This window comes from Columba livia, chromosome 15, assembly GCF_036013475.1.
Source record: "Columba livia isolate bColLiv1 breed racing homer chromosome 15, bColLiv1.pat.W.v2, whole genome shotgun sequence".
Taxonomy (NCBI): domain Eukaryota; kingdom Metazoa; phylum Chordata; class Aves; order Columbiformes; family Columbidae; genus Columba; species Columba livia.
This window is the reverse complement of record NC_088616.1, coordinates 16065966-16085310: the sequence shown is the minus strand read 5'-3', so window position 1 is coordinate 16085310 and position 19345 is coordinate 16065966. Positions and strand designations below refer to the sequence as shown.

The window sequence follows — 19345 nt, the reverse complement described above, 5'->3', positions numbered from 1 at the left end:
AAGCAAAAAGACGAAGTGTTACGCATTACACAAAGAAAACTCCAATTGTTTAGCAAGCCAAAATACTTATGTTTTAAAGTCGTTAGATCATCATTTTTAGCTTTCGCATGAATTATAAATCAATTACACTCAGTTCTCAGCATTGTTAAATTTCACAGCACAATAAACGGCTGCATTTTATGTGCAGGGGGGTTATTTACACCATTTCTCAATGTTATAAATAAACTGGCTGCAGAATAAGATCCACAAATCTCTTACTATTGCCAACCGGTGCTCATTTTTGTTATTTTTTGCAAATAACTAAACCTGCCATAGAGATTAAAAGAAAAGGGATGCTGTACTATTGTAAATTGTAACTATTGTAAATAGTTCTCATTCAGGTAATAAATTCATCAGCTTTTTTTGGTGTTGTTTTTAACAGCTTTTTGAATGACATTGTTACCTTAAGTAACTAAAACTCTGTTCCTTGTGATGGGGGATTGAGTTTAGCACGAGCTCTCGGCTCAGGTGAGAGCCTCTGCCTTGCAATGCTCTATTATGCAGCTCCCTTGAGCAGGTGTCGATTTAAAGCCACAACAGGAGGTATGAGAGGTCCGTATATAGAGTCTGCAGATCTGTACTTTGCACCTGGTTTCTTAAACTGCAGCAAGAGACCAAAACCCCCCAATACACATGCAATTGTCCCTGAGACAAGAAGTTATTTTGGGGATGCTCACACAATAACTGGCATGAGCCTGTGTATTTTTCTTTGCACACGCACAAATAAAGTCATTATTTCAATAGTTTTATCACCGGTATGTTTTTAAAGAAACACACTCTGGCCATGCCCTGCAAGAGGTACCTGATTCCCCCTGTCTCACTCCAACCAAAGACAGAAGGCTGCCCAGATCCCAATCTTACATTAGGGTCTGTTTCCTCATGGGAGGCTACGACTCACCATCAACTGTAAAGTTTGCAAAATAATGTGACTAAAAATAATAAAGAGCGAGTCTATAGCACTCTGTGGATTCCCACCGATGCTCCTGGACGCTGCCCACCCCGAGTCCCACCGCTCTGGAAGCCTCAGCTACTGAACCTGCTGGCCGTAGGAGAATGAAGCACATCAGTTCTGCTGGCATGGTCACATCAGCATCTCAAGCCAGTGCCGCCACGTGGTGTTGGATCTCCTCCGCAAACAGATTTTAAACAGGAGGAAAGACCCCAAACAAAGAGTCTTGTCTTGGCAGGGGGTTGGACCAGATGATCTTTGAAGGTCCCCTCCAACAAAAAACATCTTTAATTCTTATATTTCAGCATCATAAAGATTCTTCAAAACTACCCAGTAATAGTAAGGTTGCTTGATCTACCAACTCCTATGAGATTCTGGAATATCCCGACACAGAAGGTAACTTACATGCAAGAACAGAGAGCCAAGAAGGTGCGTAACTTCATCTATGAGTCTTAACAGACTGAGAAACGTTGGGTCTTCATAATGAAACCTTCTCCCAAAGAGAACAGCAAGGATGATGTTGGTGAGGGCCGTATTCAAAAATAATAATGGGAAAGGTCCATCTAGGAAGGAAGAAAATCATAACTGTATTGGTAATTTCTGGAGCAACCCAGAGGTTTTCACAGTGGTTTTGTACAGTAGCATGATGGCATCTCCAGCTCACCTCTGAAGGGTTTGATCAGCTCAGTGAAAAAAGGAAGCTCCTCAAGCATCCTTTCTTCTCCAGGATGCTTCTCCATGCCGAGATCCCACATGGTGGCTTTGGTGTCATCTTCCAGAGCTCCTGCGAAGAAAAGAGCACACCTGGAGAGGGACTGCGCGCCCTGTCTGCTGAGGCAGCATGGATTTTCTCAAAAACACCAGAACGCAGAGCTGGGGAGCGCAGGTGTTTTGTAACCTGGAAGAACCTACTTGTGGGAGGACTGAGGGGCTCCGGGGGTGCTGGTTTGGAAAAGCACCACCCCAGGTAGGTTCAGGAGGCAATATTTTAAACAGTCAGGTCTGTTCACACCCAGGCTCTGGGCTGGGCTTGTTTATAGCTTTGTCTCTTTGCAGCTATGCACAGTAAAAACCCCTGTGCATGGTATTTGTCTCAGGCCGACTTGTTTTTCCTTGGAAAACCAGCCCAGCTGTTTGGGAGAGCAAGGCACGGAGCAGATGACACCGCTCTGTCCCTGCCATGGACAGGACAAATGATCTCACTGAACAACTGGCATTGTAGAGGATGAACAGTGTCCTGCGCAGGGGGACACGGAGGGCTGGCGGGCAGCACCTTTGCTACCCATCAGCCGTAAAACGTGCTGAGCCAAGGGGGCACGGAGGTGTTTGGGTTCAATGCAGAAGTCCTTCCTTCCCAGGAGGGCTCCTGGGCTGAACACAGTCTATATCTTCAGACTGCAGACTGTACCCTTCCTCACGCTGGGCCTCACTTTTAAAAACAAGATGAAAAAAAAAAGAACCAAGCCCACACTCTGTATGCATTATATACATACTAGATCATCAAATCTCTTCCTTTCAGTCCTGGATTATTCCCTTCATTGTTTTTCAATGTCTACTCTTGGGCAATGTATTACTTTTTAACATGCAATTCAGAAACATGCCAAAAATCTGTTTACAGAAGTAATTGTTTGAGGTACAAACAGCCCGTGCTGTTGCGCTCCCGCCAGTTCTTGCAGCCTTTATCATGAGTCATGCGTGATCCACGCTTTGTCCGAACTCCCAGTAACTGCAGGACAGAGATTGCATAAGGACCTCAGCCTTCACGTGGTGAAAAAGAATTTCCTTTCCTCTGCACTGCAAAATAAACCTTCTTGAAATGTGACCCAAATGCCACTAAAGGCAAAAAAACCCTGATAACGCAAATAGGAAGATCCCCAGTTTCTTAAGAAACTATTTCCCCCAAGCCCCACAAAACGCAGCCCTGGACAGTAAGGATGCAGATCAAGACTCTCTGTTGCAATTGGAACAACACATTTGACAAACAGCATAGCAAGCGCACCCTTATCTTCTCAGCCTGCGAGTATCGTCCCCATGTTGGATGTGACAGAACATGGGGTATAACTGGCCTGTCCACAAATGCGGCCACTGTGTTCGGAAGGGCATCCTCTACTGCTTCATGGCCAGTGAGCACCAGCACCTCCTGGAAACCCAAATGGACGGTGGACATGGGGCCATATTTCTCTGAAATCTTGAAGGAAATTAAAACCAGAGCACAGAAGTCACCAGTGGGAGTGGAACGTCCTGCTGGGGTGGCTGAAGAGTTGCCATCCCTCCTCCTTCTGTGGCCAGAAGGGATGGAGAGATGCCAGAGATAAAGCCCCAAGACACTTAAATGAAAGAAGAATCAAAGCAAATAAACACTGGTCTGTTTAACCCAATAGATTCATAAAACTGCTGTGTTTCTGACCTGGCTGGACTCAGGTACGCCCAGCGAGTTAAAGAGGTAGAAGAATCACAGGATATCAGGGACTGGAAGGGCCCTGGAAAGCTCATCCAGTGCAATCCCCCATGGAGCAGGAACACCCAGATGAGGTTACACAGGAAGGTGTCCAGGCGGGTTGGAATGTCTGCACAGAAGGAGACTCCACAACCCCCCTGGGCAGCCTGGGCCAGGCTCTGCCACCCTCACTCCAAACAAGTTTCTTCTCATATTCAAGTGGAACCTCCTGTGTTCCAGTTTGTACCCATTGCCCCTCATCCTGTCACTGGTTGTCACCAGAAGAGCCTGGCTCCATCCTCCTGACACTCCCCCTTTCCATATTGATCCCCATGAATGAGTCCCCCCTCAGTCTCCTCTTGTCCAGCTCCAGAGCCCCAGCTCCCTCAGCCTTTCCTCACACGGGAGATGCTCCACTCCCTGCAGCATCTTGGTGTATAGTATATGTGTATATAATATGATTCACCAAGGATGGACATATGAAGGCATTAGAAACCTGGACTCCCATCCATCAGGCCACGGACTGACTGGAGAAGATGCGATCTCAGCTCATACCCAGCCCCCGGCCACCCATCCCAAACCCACTCGCGCTACAAACAACAGCATCTGTGGCAAAAGCAGGAGACCGGGAGTCTGGATACACTGGAGTCTGTGTGAGTGCAGGTGTCTTGGGCTCCGTGCAGAAAGGGAGCAAGCAGAACCATGTCCTCTCACGCCGCAAGAATTACCAAAGGCGAGAGGCAGGGAGATGTCACTCTGGCACTAAAAATGTGTTTATGATTCCCAAAGAGAAGGGAAAGGAAGGAATCAGCTTCCCCCCCTTGCGCCCCAGGCCGTACCCTGCCTGCCCAGGACAGGTTACTCGTTACCCGCTGGCTGAAGCGACTGTGGAAGAGGCAAATCTGGGCAAAGATAGCAGCACCTCAGACGGCCTACAAAATCATTTTCACCTAAGAGATTCAAGTTAAAAATTAAAATGAAAATCAATTTTTATCCAGAAGTAAATGATCTCTCTGAAAAAGAACAAATAAATCAAAAGCTCCCCAGCCAGGGCAGGGTCATGTCACACGTCCCAGGGGAAATTACAAAAGGGAAGCACAGAAAGAAAGGTCCTTACACAGAGTGCCCTGGACTGAACCACCCGTGGATTTGTAGTTGGGAAAGAAAGTAATCGCTTGGGCTGTGGATAATTATTTGGACATTGAGCCCTCTAAACCAGTCACTCTTGGACAGACTAGAGAGCAGAAAGCAAGGTCTACCTCCCCACACCTGCCCTCGGAGCCAGCAACGGGCAGATGGGCTTAAAACTCAGACTGTGACAATCACCATTTCTGGATGATCCCGCTGTAACTTTGCATAACGAGGGGCCTCGGGAACAGCAACGCTGCTCGAGCCCTCCCTGCTCCTGCAGGAATCAGCAGGAGAGAGATCCTGCAAAATCTCAGGACTACATTTATCGGGTGGGTAAATCTGTTCCCCAAAGCACCATCTGGCCGTTTCGAGAAGCACCATGTCCTTCACCAGCCTGTAGAGCAGTTGCACACAGCTGGGATATGCTCTCCAAGTCCCTGTCACGCACAGCTGGTGGGCAGCACTAACAAACTCACGTCCCTTCCTGGCTCTTGGTGGTAGGATCCAGTGGGGGCTGCAGGACCCTCATAGGGGGCAGATCCCGGTATGGGTGGGCTCGGCAGCACCTTCCCCACTCCATAGCCGCAGCTTGCAGGCGGCCACAGGAACAAACTAAACCCTCCTCCATTTATTTTTCTTGCAAGCTGTGTTATACGTGTTCCCCCAAACGGCCCTTTGAAGCAGCACAAGCTGCCTCAGACCTTTCTCTTCAGCTCATTAACACGTGCCGACAGCCGTGCCAGCCCGGCGCAGCGATGCCGGGGCAGCCCCGGCACCCAACCCCACCACCCAAACCCCTCTGTGCCTTGCACAGCCAAAATGTGGCTGACCCTGAAACCAGAAAGCACCTTTCAGTTGTTAATCCACTCTCACGATTTGGCTTCCAGGTTGGAGCTGCCTGTCCCAAACTTGTGTCTCATAACAGAGCCCGGGGGCACCGGCTCTCACCAGGTTTGGAGAGGTTTGGGGGTTTGTGTTCAGAGCTGAAGGCCAGGCACTTGCCAGAGGAAGGTTAAAGTGATTAAATGGTGTTAAGTGAGATACAAGCTTCTACCATCCTGTGCAAATTGTCTTTTCAAAAGCCCCATCGTATTTCTCGGATCCACGGCAGGGATGCTCGCTCTTCTCCAGCAGCAGCACTTCACCCTTCAGTCGCACGTGAAATGCACTCCAGCTAAAGAAAGGGCATTATCCCTGGTTTATAGAAGGAAAATCCAGACGGAGAAGGGAAAAGATTCGTTTAAAGGCCACATGAGACAGTGATAGAAACACAAGGAGAACCAGTCGTCACTAACGGGCATATGAAAAAGCGCAACGTAGTAAACGTGTCCCCAGCAGATAATAAAGTAACTCAATCTATCACAATTTGGGTATTTTATCACCCATGGAGCACCTGAAACAGGGCTTGCAGTTGAAAATTCCAGGCTGTGGTTTTAAAGCTGTAGCCTCAGCAGTGGCAACGCTGAGGAACAAGCCCATCTCCATTGCAGAGCCATTTAAACAAACCCAGGCCTCCCCGGGAAGCATCTCAGGGATCTGCAATCTTCCAAAACTGTGGGTTTTGGACACGCTAACGTGCCACTGCATTGCATCACGAGCCAGGGGGGCACACGCTCCTTTTGAGGTTACAGATTAATATTTAATCCAATTAGTAAGTTTAAGTTAAAATTTAGCAGCATTACCTGAGCAGGTTAACAGCATGGACGGTTACCAACCTGCAGGCAGTGAGGCTTGAAGAAAGATTCCAGCGCTAGCCAAACTCATCTCCCTATTGCTAGAGATTCTTCAGGAACCAGACACAGAATCCTCAGAGGTTTGCTCCACAAACCATCAGCCAGTAAAAGTCTAATTAGGTCAGAGACATATGGTCTTGAACCAGTAAAAAAAATGCAGTATCGGTGGCTACAGTGTTCTTAACCTCACAAAATGTGGCTGCATTTCAGAAGCTGCTGGCTGAGCACTGAAAACTGCGTCACATTCAGTCTTCATCAGCGGAACTCTTGCTCTCCCCCAAGCCAGCAAAAAAGGGAAAAGGCAACAGTTTTGCTAATGAAAACTGCTTTTTTGCTTCTATCATATCAACTGTGAGCGTGAAGATGATACAAAAGTTCTTTTATGAACAGGCTTTTCCCAGCCATTAACATAGTCTTGAGCTCCAAAGCACGGGCCTTTCTGAACAAGGGCAGCTACGTCTCATACCCTATTCATATAAAGACATGCACAAGAGTGAGACCGGCAGGATTTAGCCCTAATCTGCAGCATTATGGCCCTATAACGAGCACAAGGAAGCATCTTTAAAAAGAGATGGCTTTCTAACTGCTTCTTAAAAAAGCCTTTAACACGGACACTCTTTGGCATGACTCAGGGCTGCGTTTCTAAACCCAGTGTCTCCCGTGCCGTTTACTCTGCCTGGTTGGTTGGGTTGCATCCACATGCTATTGTTTTTTTATCATCAAGCCTGTTTACAGCACAGAGGAACAATATGGGAACAGAAATAAATCTGGGATGAACCCAAAGGAATGAGACCATTAATGGTATTGCCAGCATGTCCGGCTTGCCGAGCCAGAGGCCCCGCAGCTGCGCGCTGCCTCGGGGACACTCGCTTCACTACTCCCTTCTGGTTATGGATTTCAAACCTCAATGGTGTTTGATTTACCCATCATCTGCAAACCTAATACCAAACAGTTAAAACGCCTGCACGCCCTTAAGCTGCCAATTTCATATCTGCGGTACATTGTGAGAGAGAATATTTTCTAGGACACAAAGGCTGAGGGACTGACTGTCACAACAGTATCACTTTTGGCTTCCTTAAATACAGTAATCAAAGTATTTTGAACAGTGGCCTACAGCTACTGAATACTTTTTTGTCTCAAAATAGACACGAGCCTCCTCCCACCTTCTGCCACGAGCTTTTTGGTCACTCTGAGGTTTTGGTGGTTCAGTCCAGTTTCCTCCGCTATATCCAGAGAGCGCAGCCCATCTGGTTGCTGAGTCTTCGATCCAAGTGCTACCGGCTTATTCTGTGAAGCACAGAGTCAAAAGGACACAAAATGTTAGTGGGGAAGGTTTGAAAGAGGAAGTATTTTCTGTATTTGCATTCACATTTTTAATATAGTTGTGTTGTCTAGAGGCCAGATTTGGGGAATGGAAATCGGGAGCCTAGTTTCTATTTTCAGCACAGCCGCTGATTGCTCTGTGTTGCTGGCAAATCTTTTAATCTCTTTCTCTCTGTTTTTCCCTTCTGTAATAAAGGGATGATCAGACGTCCCCAGCTATGCCTTGTGTGGCAGCATCCTCCCATGAAACATGGCAAGGACAAAGTATTAATAATCATTTCACATAGGAAAGCCAAGGGGTCACAGCTATTTAAGCACAGTTTAGCTATTCCGTGCTCCTTTATGCATGCACTATGCCTTGACGGTAAGGGAAGTTATATATTAGTATGGAATGGAACAGTAGGTCCTTCAGGGCACAAAAATAACCATATCCACAGCACCACTGAATAAATACAATATCAAGATGAAATCACTCCAAATACCAAACAAATTGAAAGGCAAGGAGATACTAAAGAGGAAAACCAAAGTGATCCAGCCCTCCTCCCAGCTGGCGTCTAACCGCCCGCAGCACAGCAGCGTGGACCTGGAGCACCAATGGGCATGTTACAAGTGGCCCCATAATGGTTAAGTGCTCCCAGTCCTCCATTTCTCTTCCTGAGGAGATGTCAAGGAGGTGGGTAAAGGACTGAGCTCCCTAATTGCGATATAGCAAAGCACGTGCTCAATATCGCGTGGAATTGACCCTGCAGATGATCCCATCAGCCCATGACTGCATCCTCCAGGGATCCTCATCGCCACCGGTCCTTTCCTCTCACAAAACTACCCTGTGGCTCCCTCCGTGCCCCACTGGGTACCAAACCGCTTTCTGGGCTGCTCTGCAAAGCCGCTGCTGTTCGCATCCCTGTGTGTTGGTCACAGCTGGGCTACAGTTCCCTGGGATCCACTGGATCCTCTCAGCCCCTGCCTGCTGCACCTCTGGCCAGATGTTACCCTCTCCTCCCGCCCACTGCCCCTGTCACTTGTGTGAACGCCCTCTCTCGTGTGAATGATCTCTGACACTGCTGCCAGGACCAGGAGATGAGCAGATCCCTGCTGTTCCTGTCATCTAAGCCACCTTTGCTCATTTGATTTATATGAACAGCTGTGCTGGCAGATTTTGGGGAGGATTTGGGGGATTCTTGGAGACGAGCGGTGTGCAGCAGAGGTCTGGACCACCGCAGCCACACGGGGGTGTGTCTTTAAACCTTCAGCCTCCTCCTGTCTATTCCTTCAGTCCAGTTACTAAAATAACTTCAAAAAATCCAGCATTGCATGACGTTGTGCAACAGTCGAGCTGCTCATCCTTTGCAGAGCCTCTCGGATCACGCTGAAATAACGTACATATGCTTTTGGGGCAGAGACGAGCATTTATTTTAAGAGGTGCTTTAGGATCAAGACAGTCCCCACTAGCTCGTCACATCGACTATTCAGGCTTATCGGCCCACAAGTGACCTTTCAGATTCTTAAGACTTGGATTACGAAGGGTTTTATATACTAAGCCTAATGACTTGAATTATAGCCTTAGCATGCTGACAATCAGGAACAGGACCATAAGCATTTTACTTTCTTCTATCCACAAAACAGCTTGGGCCGGATTTTGAATCCATTTCAAGGGTATGTCAAGCTGGTGCCCACCATAATCATCTACTTGAAGCACAGAATCAGATGGCTGAGGTAAAGGTCACGTCTGAGGGAAATTGCAAGATTTTCCAGATAAGCCAGCTGAGACATCTGTCTGCCTTCCTCCAAGACAATTATTTTATCATTTTCAAATATTAAAAAAATCACTCTGAAATGCTACGGCACATTTTAATCCACGGGGCTGCAGCAGCAGGACATGGTATTTTGTCCTTTCCAAACCTCTGCAGCAAAAAGTTTCATGGGACAGATAATGATCTTCCTGTCGGCAGCTGAACTGCAAACACCTTTCGGTTCCCAGGATAAAAACAACAAAACCCAAGTATCAGCAGCTTATACGGCCCCTGATAGCAAGGCATGCGTGCTGTAGTCGCCATTTTCAATCAGCGTTTACACAGTTCAATGTCACAGTGAAATTTGCTTCCTGTCTAAAAACGCCTGAAGCCCCTGTTCTCCATTCCCTGCGTTGGGTTCCCTTTGCCAGCCCCAAGTCCACCGAGCATCCTCGGAAACATTCCTGCAGATGATTCCAACCACCAGTGGCTTGCAGCCATAGAGCAGGTCAAAAGTTTAATGTGCCCATTAAAGTAATTTTATGAGGGATACAAGACCCACAGCCACGGCGATGATGCAAATAAAGGTTGACTGATCCATCCTGCTGGCTGAAACGCGGTTCTTTTAACGAGGAAGGGGAACGCGGGCACGAGCAGAGCAGAAAAGCAGGCGGGACGTGCTGTTTGCAGAGGACGGGGTTGTCACATCCCTCCGCTCCTCTCGCCGAGCGGGAACCATCTGTGACTCCTGCAGGGAACAGCACAAACCCAGACTCACCTGCCACGGGTTCATCCGGGACCCCTCGAAAACCAAACCCAGTCTCAGATCTCAGGCACTCGTCCGCTCTGCGTTAACGGGGTGATTCAACAAGAGGCAGGATTTTGTACTCTTGATCTCTCTGCGGTCAGGTTTTTTTCCTCCCTTTGTCCAGAAACAGCTGAAATAATAAAAAAAAAGGATTTAGAAAACAAAGGGGAAACCCCTTTTAAAAAATAAAATAATGAAAACCCCACAATGACTGTTTCCTAGGACCGAACCAATCTCTGGAAATCATTGTCAAGTTCACTGTAGTTTTCCTTCCACATACTGTGTGCATACGTTTGGCTGTTCAAAAGACAAGTAATATAAGACGATATAATAAAGAGCAGAGAGCTGTTTCATGCCATATTGCTGCACAGGTGATCATTTTGGATGAGTTTTATTTAAATATCAGAGACTCAGAAGGTAAATAGCTAAACCCGGCCTATTTTGAAATAAGAGTGAACTGCTGCATTTCCTAACTTTGAGGAGCTGTTTTCCTGCCAATTCAGTCAGCTGCACTATTCCATGTATCAGTTCAAGTGCGTTCTAATCTGCTTGCACAGGAAGGAAAGGAGGATGCTGGTGCAATATTCATAATGTAGCCGTCTGTTCACTGCTGATTTTCCATCTCTGAGATTAAAAATCACATTAAAAGCACTGGAAATTAAATTATCGAAAAGGTTTTCTTCTTTTTGACAGCAAAAATACCTGACAACAGACGGAGTTCTGATGGAGGTGTGTGCCCTATACAAACTACGAGGAGATCGCCGTTGCTAAGAGCAGCTTTTCACTGTCCCCTCACCCCGTTTACCCTTCAAACCGCTGCAGCCAAGTGTACAAAGGGTGAGGCGGTCTCATTAGCAACTCAGTAATTCGGCCATACGTGTTCATTAAATGAAGGGACAGACTAGAGGACAATCCTCCTGAAGGTGACACTGTCCAAGGAGGAAGGGAAGGTAAATGCACAGGTGACGCTGGAAAGCAGCAACATGTATTACACCAGCCAAACGAAAGGCAGACGCTCACAGGCGTTACCAGAGCACTGACGGCCTTTAGTCTGAAGGTTTCTTTTTAGTCATCTAAGGCAGTTTTAAAAGTGCTTAAACAACCTCTGCCATCTCCCTCAGTTTCCGCAGGTCACACACCATCTGGAATGAAGCTCGGACAGGCATCACCTCTTCCAAACAACAGCACGTTGTATGTTCAGATGTAAGGTCGGAATTCGCTGGATTGGACATCTCAGGGAAGAGCTGATGGAGATGGAAATCCAGAGCCATCTTGAAGGAAACTGGGGTGAATTTTAAGGATGATTCGGTTCTTTTGACTACGATATATCAAAACCTTTAAATCCGCAATATTTTCTGCTCTCCAAGCTGAAGCAGCAAGCACCAGAAAGCACTTTTTCACAAAAAGATGGATCGTGGAAGCAGCTTGTTGAGTGCTCAGAGGCTGCGTGAGTAGAGCTGAGGACCCAGGAGGGAAGCATGAGGACCATCTGCCCATGAATGCTCCTGCTTACAACAGGCACTGCGAGCTTCCAAACATTTTGGTAAGGGTTAGCAAGTAACAGCTGTACTGACCTGAAAGGCTTCAATGCCCATGAAGAGACGACAGGGACAGGCAGAGCTGGGCAGTCAAACTGGAAATAAGCATTGCCTTCGACAGTTCTCAAAGCTGCCACTCCAACAGGAGAATTCGGCTTGGACACGGGCTGCAGATCCGTCACCGGCAGCACCGCATGTTGAGCACGATCAGGACAAGGAGAAGGTGATCTGCGGGAAAAAAAGGAAAACTTGAGTGTTACAATCATTTGAATTTAATTCTTTAACAGAAACCAAAGCAGGTGTTTCCTTCCTGGAAGTGACCTGCAGGGAGGTGAGGGGTGAAAACACATCGCGTTTCTGGACCGAGTTTCAAGTCCATCCACAATTACTTCAACAGCTTCCCCATTACCTGTTTTATCGCAATAAGCAGCAATGTGGCCAATGGACTGCAGCACCCAGAGGGTCTGCAGGCTGCTCTGGATACGCGGATACGCTATATTTATGTCACAGTAACACAATCACCACAAAAAGGGACCAGAAGTCCTTCCTGGGGCTGAGACGTCACCAGTGCAGTGAACTGGTTTGATGCTGCTGCTGAACCGGCTCAGACACTGGAATTTCACCCCGATCTCACCGGCTTAACGTCAGCAGTTGGTACACGGGGCCCTGCTACAACCAGCCCTGGTATCTCCAGCTGCTTTGGCCCTAAGCACTAACCACAAGGAAGAGTTCAGAGGAGCTCTGTATTTATTCTTGTCAGCAGATCATAGTGCCCCACTGAACAAGGACAAAAGATTTCCTTATGTAATAGGGATACTATTTGTTATTTTTAACCTTATGGCAGCCAGGATTTGTGCCAGGTGGCACTTTGCCTTAACCAGGCAACTTCAGGAGGTTCCATTCCCCACTGTCATCCTTGCCCTCGGGTATGTGATGCCCATACATGGTTTCTTGGCTGTCTGTCCTCCTGTCTATCTGCCAGCATGTATTTGTGACAGCTCACGGAAATACCGCTCTAATTTAACAAGGTAAATCGGGGTGTTGGTCAGTCCTTTCCAAGATCCTGCAAGAGCTTCTGCTTCTAACAAAGGGAACATTCTCTGTGAAATCCATAAAGTCTATTTACACGTATCTGTGCTACCAGAGAAACACTATTGCTGCACCTTAAGCTTTTGATATGCACAAATAGCTTTAAAACAGTTTGCTCGGTCAAATTAAGCCCATAGAAAGCAGACAAACAAAACGGTCGCAACCCCGAGCGGCTGCAGACAGAAGGTGTTAAGCTGGGGGCCGAGCATCCCGAGCGGCTGAGATCCCGCAGCCCCACGGAAAACGCTGCTCTCGCTTGGCAAATTCCATAAGCAACATCATTGTACCGGATTCGGGCAATTTCATGGAGCTTAAGGAAGCCTGGCTGATACAAAGGGCGCTGCCAAGGGCTGCTGTAGCTCTAGAGCAGTACAGGGAAACTCGGTGTCAACGTCCTTCTTTGGGTCCAAAGGAGCTCACCGACAAACGGGGATTTTCACGGTGCTGTAGCCGGGTCTTGCTATTTATAAGCAAACGAGAGTGACAGATCCTGTGTCCCACGGCTGACGATTTTATAATATACAAGTGGGACCATGAGAAGAATAAATGTAAGCTGGCGCAGCAAAGGGCTGCATGATATTTCAATTAGCAGCAAACCTTTAAAAAAAGCTGAACAACGAAAGCTAACAGGAAATGTAATTCCAGCTTCCTATGAACAGAAGGGCATCTGGTCACCTTTAACTGTGCGCTCACATAATTCAGGGGTTTTTGCTTATTTGTTTCTAACACAACGCCCCTCCATTCCGTCTCCAGGCCGGAGGCACAGAGGTAGAATTTGAATTCTTCTGGCCATTTATACACACGTGGCATTTTTTGACCTTTAAGCATTTGATTTTGAAACCCATTTAACTCCTCGACGTAGGTGTTTTTGTGGGTTTTGTTGGGGAATGCCAACAATTTTCTGCATGTAGGGGGAAAAAGCGAATCAGTGAGGGCAGCTGTGTGACTGCTGCTCTGTGGGTACGCGAAGGGCCCTCCCCCCGTGTCTCAAACTCCACTCCGACTTTCTTAGCAGCACAAGCTTCTTATTCAGCTTTGTTTTGACACAGAAAGATAAACCACTCTTTTGCTTTGCCCTTCCCCCACCGTTTAGTTACCCATTAGTTTTGGTTGGTTGGTATTCGCTGTTTCTGGTAGCGAAAACTAAAACAAAACCAAAAATATATTTGACTGTATGAAGTTGTTGACTCTGTATGTTCTCATGAAGAATTTAAAATAGAACGCAATTATAAATCACTGCTAAAACGAGCTTGTCCTGCGAAGGCAAGGACATTTAATTGTGTCCTTGTATGACTGGAATCACTGTAAACAACTAATATTCCTATTTGCGGGGACAGAAATAACCAGCTCATTCAGCTGTACAGAAAGGGAGACATAAAAGGAAACCAGAGGCTAAACCAGAATAAACCCACTGGAAAGTTTTATGTCAACACAACTGGATGTAAATTAAGTAACATCAATTCAGTGTTTTGACTGTAAATGAATCAGAACATTAAAACGCGGTTGAAAGGGAATATTTGTGATGAAACATCTATGACCAGTTTCTATACCGAACGAACAGGAAAGCTCCTGCTTATTTCTCCTGTGCAGGATCAAACCCGCACAGCACAGGTATTCTCTGTGTTACCACTTTGCAGACCTACATTTTGAGAACAAGAATAGCACAGAACTGCCACTGAATAACCCACTTATCAGTTATTCCCAACACAACGACATAATGAGGGGTCACATCGCACTACATACACGTGAAGGAGTACAATTAAACTTACACAATTGCCATCCTTATGTTTTCTAATTTTCAAAGCGCTTGGTTTTGCAACTTAAATCTCTGACACTGATTTGCAGAAATGTGAGTAGATTTTAACTTCCGTTACTCGGCCTTAGTGGCAGAAGTTTAAAAGAATAAATCCCCAAGCTCAAAGCAATGTATTTCAGAGCTATTGGAAATGATGGAGATGAGTCAGGAGTCGCCCTGCTCTAAAATGACCAGAAACACAGCCGAGCTGTTCTGCAGTGAGAGGGAATAACCTACACGTTCAGTAAGTGCCGCACACCCCTTCCAACTAACAACAGAGAATTCATTTACCCCGTAATTTTACAACAGTGATAATAAATTAAAACTGTGGGCAGACAGCGCAGAACCAAGACGATACACAATGCACAGCAAGCATCAGCCAGATTAAAAGGAACTTTGTACATTGTCAAATTTTGAGTAATTAGTACTTCCATTAGAGGCAGAGTTCCAGCTTTAAGCAATTCTAAGTAATTAACGTGCCTTTATTTTGCCCAGAAGTCCTGACTTCAGCATTCTCTCAGGATACGAATTCCTCCAGCCAGAGCTACACAATACAGATTAACTCGACTAGAAGACAATTAGGGTAGGCAGACGAAGATGTAATTTGTCAGTCTGCACACACTGGTACTTCCAGCCTTGGATGCAGCTTTTATTAACACGGTAGAGTGATTTAAACGGATGCACAGATACAACTCTGTCCTATCTGTGTCCATTTGTCTGTCTGAGCTACACGCTGCTGCTGAGATTTACAAATTCTACGTGACCAAATGACAAAGTGAACAAAGTGCCTGAATGTGTTTTCCTGTACAGCTTCGACCACCTACAGGAATTCAATAACTGATTATACACTCCACAATTTAAAAGACATCATTTAAAATACATGACGGAGGAAATCTTGCTATACTTAACCATCACGCAATGTAAATCTCTAGATTAAAGCCCCGGGCTGAGCAGGAAGCAGAAGCTGGCCTGCTGGCCAGCATATGGAAAAGACAGCATTTGACTGCCAGAGCTGTTACTGCATTTGCACGCTGTGTTGGGTGAGCTGCCTGGGTCCCCACAATCTTGTCTTTAAAACGGGCCCAGCAATACGTGTCTCTCAAAAACGTGCATGTTTTGCATTTCATGGGCCACTGAAGATGACCTGCTTGCCAACCAGCTGAAGATTCCTTAAGAAACGGGGCAAAGTAAAAACGCACTATGACATCAAGTATAAGACAACACTTAAAACACTTCCTATTGAGCTTTGAAAACCAAGACATACACAGCACCAATGCAAAGGGGAAGTTTTACGAGCCTTTTACCCAATTTCCAGACACCACTGACGATGCCGCACACCAAGGCACACGTGGCAGAACATACTTTTCATACTTTTCTTTCTCTACCAAACACAACCACAGCAACAATTACCTTACGTTTTAGCTGCAAGAAGCAGAGGCCAGAGCCCGACGTCCTTCACCCAGCGATCGGCGCCGCAGGGAGAGCTGGAGCTGCAGCTTTGGGAGCGCGGAGCAGGACCCGACTCGCTGGGACGTGTTACTGCACTGGTGAGAGCCTCCCAACGTTACTGTTCACATGGACTCCAGATTGGCAGGCCTTATGTGCTTTTAATATTAACAGATATAAAAAGAAACACGACATTCTTGATCTACAGAGTCTCCCTTCTCACAGATTTGTCGAGATTTGCACGTGGTCAGAAGCGAGGTCCAAAAAAGGCAAATCTTGCCAAATCTGTTGAAATCAATTCACGTCTTTTGGCCTGGACCTTACCTTGATGATCTTTTTTACAAGTCTTGTTCAAAATATAGTTGCGATGTGCTCGTGCTTTTAAGCTACGAGCTATACTGAGTGCACAGTGAGGACCCGCGGTTTTGCGTGACAGAAACCAAAAGTGGCAATTTTCAAGTATCTTGAGGGAGAACACAGTTTCTTCTCTGACACCCAAAGTGCAATCGTAAAGTCACACAAAAACCCCAGAGAAAACACTGAAAACTTCACCCCTGAGAAATGAGTATTTTTCCTGATGGAAAGAAAAAAGTATCAGCTTCTGCTCAGTAGTTTTTCCCAGCTGCATATTCTCAGACACAAAAGATAAGATGCAATGATCTCATACACGTTCACTGCATGTCGGTATCACTCCTTTGGGCCTCAGGAAGGCTCTGACACTGGTTGCATCCTCTGCATCGACCGTCGCTCCATGGTGAGGAACCATCAGCAGCTCAATGGAGAGACCGGCCATGGCTGCAGAGTTCTGCTCACCGCTGGGTTAAACTCCGTCACAGGAGCAGCGCGTGCTGGTCTCTAGTCTCTTTTTTGGCTGAAAACATCATCTTGAAGAAGTCAGAAAGCATACGTTATTTGTTACTAGTAATATATTTCATACTTGTAAAGATTTGTGGTAATCCACGGCTGTGAAGGCTGTCGAATCCACTCAAATGCTTCTTATTGAAAAACGAGGCCTGCATATCCATAGATGCTCCCTCCTTCACCCATCCAAATTAAAGCCGTAATTCCCAAAGACGGCCACTCTTCTAAAACACTACACGTTTCATATAGTTGTTATTAATAAAGTATGAACAATGTTTGCAGAAACATTAAAGAATCAGGTCAAGAACGCTATCTGAATACAAGTGTTATTAAATAAGCCAATCACCCAACTTTCGAGTAATTAATGTCCTTGGTTTTTACTTGAAAGACTCATTTTCAGCACGTTCACAGGAGACAAATGTCCCATGTCAAAGCGGAGGAACACAATTAACTCTTTCGTGTGCCAATTACAAGAGAAAGATGAAAACGCAATGTTGGCAGGCTTGATACAAAATGCTGCAGCACAGGGGAAGTTTAGGCACAGTGAGACTATTTCACTACATATAGTCAACGGATTTAATCTGTTCCCATCTGTGCATTATCCGAATATCTAAACAATTGCCATAATGCATTTGCAAACTTCAAAATATGAAAGGGAACCTAACAAAGCTGACGGTATCTCAGGATCGCCATGTGAAGTACTAATAAGCAACCGAGTTATAGAACCCGTGTTCAACAGACTGAAAATGATCTTTCCCAAATCCGAGTGACAGATTTCTGAAGCCGAAAGTGCTAGATTGCAGCTGGCTGAGCACGCGCTCCACTGCACGCTCATTTCAACGCTGCCACTGTCAAACACCCTCCAACGCCTTTTGTTGGTTCCTTTGCTCTTCTTATTAAGAACTGCAAAGCTCTTATCTAACAGTAATTACAGGCGGAGGGGGAGAAAAACTAACAAGAAAGAGAGGTTTATTTTTCTAAAGATACGCAGTGAGGCTGCTTTTAATGGCATGTCGATGGACCAGATTGGTTATTTTTATTTCATCACCTCAAAACATGATAAATATTTGCAATTGGAAAAAAATTATGAGTATAAAATGTGAACATTCACTATCAGGATTCTTATTGTAAAATATGTCTTTACAACCAACTTATAGTCTCTGTGTACAACATGTTATCTTTCTCTCCACCCGCCACCAGGACACAAAACCACTCTCAGGACAGCAGCTGCAGAACTTGTCGTATGCGCTCGCACTTCGCCAACAGCTTTGGGTCTTGTGCATCGGAACCATCCAATCCCTTCATAAAAGCTTCGGCTTTCTGCACGGTGAGGTCTCGCGCGCTGCCTTGAAGCCCTTGCAGATAGTCCAGTAAAATGGTGAAATACTCGTCCGGAACCTTCAAAGTCAAAAACAAGGATGGGGAAAACAAACAAACAACAACAAGCTTTATTTTCTTCTGTCTCAACACTCATTTGCAATCATGTCAAGCCATCACCTGGGAGATAATTAGGAGAACCGCATGGGTTTTGCGGCTGGCAATGAACGCCTCCGAGCGGGAGCGTTTCTTCAGCTGCCGGAGGATGGATGGTGGGAACAGGGGACTGTGATGTGCTCAGATGGGCAAAGCGTCTGAGAGGAAATCCTAAGCAGATGTGGAAATGCTGATGGGCAAATGCAAACGCTCAGGGAGCTCAAGGCTCTGAGGGTTTGGGGAAGACAAAGAAAATCAAAAACCCCACCAAAACAAACCAGCCAAACCTGCTTTTGGAAACGTGCCTGCAAACCTCACGGAATTCAGCGAGAACTGCACCCACACGGCTGAGGAAAGAAGTTTCCTGGAACTCCCCTCGCCCCTACCCAAAATTCTTTGTTTGCTACGATGAGATACCACCCACCACCGAGCACTTCAGCACAATGCTTATACACAGGAATAGAATTTAGTCTGAGAAATACAATGAATTCAGACATATGGAAATAATTTTGAGATCAATGCTGGCTAAAACCAATAGGCTCTACTAACATGTCAAATGTTAAAAGCAGCTTAGTCATTTAAGTTGCATTACCCCAGAGTCACTCCCTTTCTAATTAACTAGTCATAGGGTAAATTTTAGCTTATCTGGCACCACATACCATTTAAATGATCGTTACATAAATCATCTTGGCAATAACCAAGCAAAGACTTTTGAATGGTTTATTCACTATTTCAAGCCAAGGTATTTTCAGCAGTACCAGGTGAACAGATGGACGTTGAAGCATATCTTAACTTCACGTTGTGTATCTGCGGAACAGGTTTCGGCCAATAGCGAATATTTTTGCTGTAAATCGGGAGATGTTAAAATGACCTAATCCTGCAAATATTTTTCTCCATGTTTCACTTTACACACGGAACTTTAAAAGGCCTACTCGACATGAGCAAAGTTAAACACATACGTAAGTATTTAGAGGATTCGAGACTAATTATTCA

The 19345-nt window shown here is 45.9% G+C and overlaps 2 protein-coding genes across 8 annotated transcripts in view; both read right to left on the bottom strand.

Moving 5' to 3' along the window:
- Positions 1–17675, bottom strand: part of LOC102091862 (cytochrome P450 2W1-like) — a 47651-nt gene extending 29976 nt beyond the window's left edge. The window contains exons 1-6 of one of the 2 annotated variants that reach the window (XM_065031526.1): positions 15983–17675; positions 11725–11916; positions 10121–10280; positions 7453–7576; positions 1653–1772; positions 1394–1551 (exon numbers count right to left, since the gene is read on the bottom strand). In XM_065031526.1, coding sequence (XP_064887598.1) covers positions 1394–1551; positions 1653–1772; positions 7453–7576; positions 10121–10135 — 417 coding nt within the window. In that variant the 5' untranslated portion in view covers positions 10136–10280; positions 11725–11916; positions 15983–17675. The remainder of the gene's footprint in view (positions 1–1393; positions 1552–1652; positions 1773–7452; positions 7577–10120; positions 10281–11724; positions 11917–15982) is intronic. The other variant, XM_065031527.1, reaches the window with a different exon arrangement.
- Positions 17676–17831: 156 nt separating this feature from the next.
- Positions 17832–19345, bottom strand: part of C15H7orf50 (chromosome 15 C7orf50 homolog) — a 101472-nt gene continuing 99958 nt past the window's right edge. For 5 of the 6 annotated variants that reach the window (XM_065031519.1, XM_065031525.1, XM_065031524.1 and 2 more), the window contains one exon: positions 17880–18277. In XM_065031519.1, coding sequence (XP_064887591.1) covers positions 18095–18277 — 183 coding nt within the window. In that variant the 3' untranslated portion in view covers positions 17880–18094. Of the gene's footprint in view, positions 18278–19345 lie in introns of all 6 variants that reach the window. The other variant, XM_065031520.1, reaches the window with a different exon arrangement.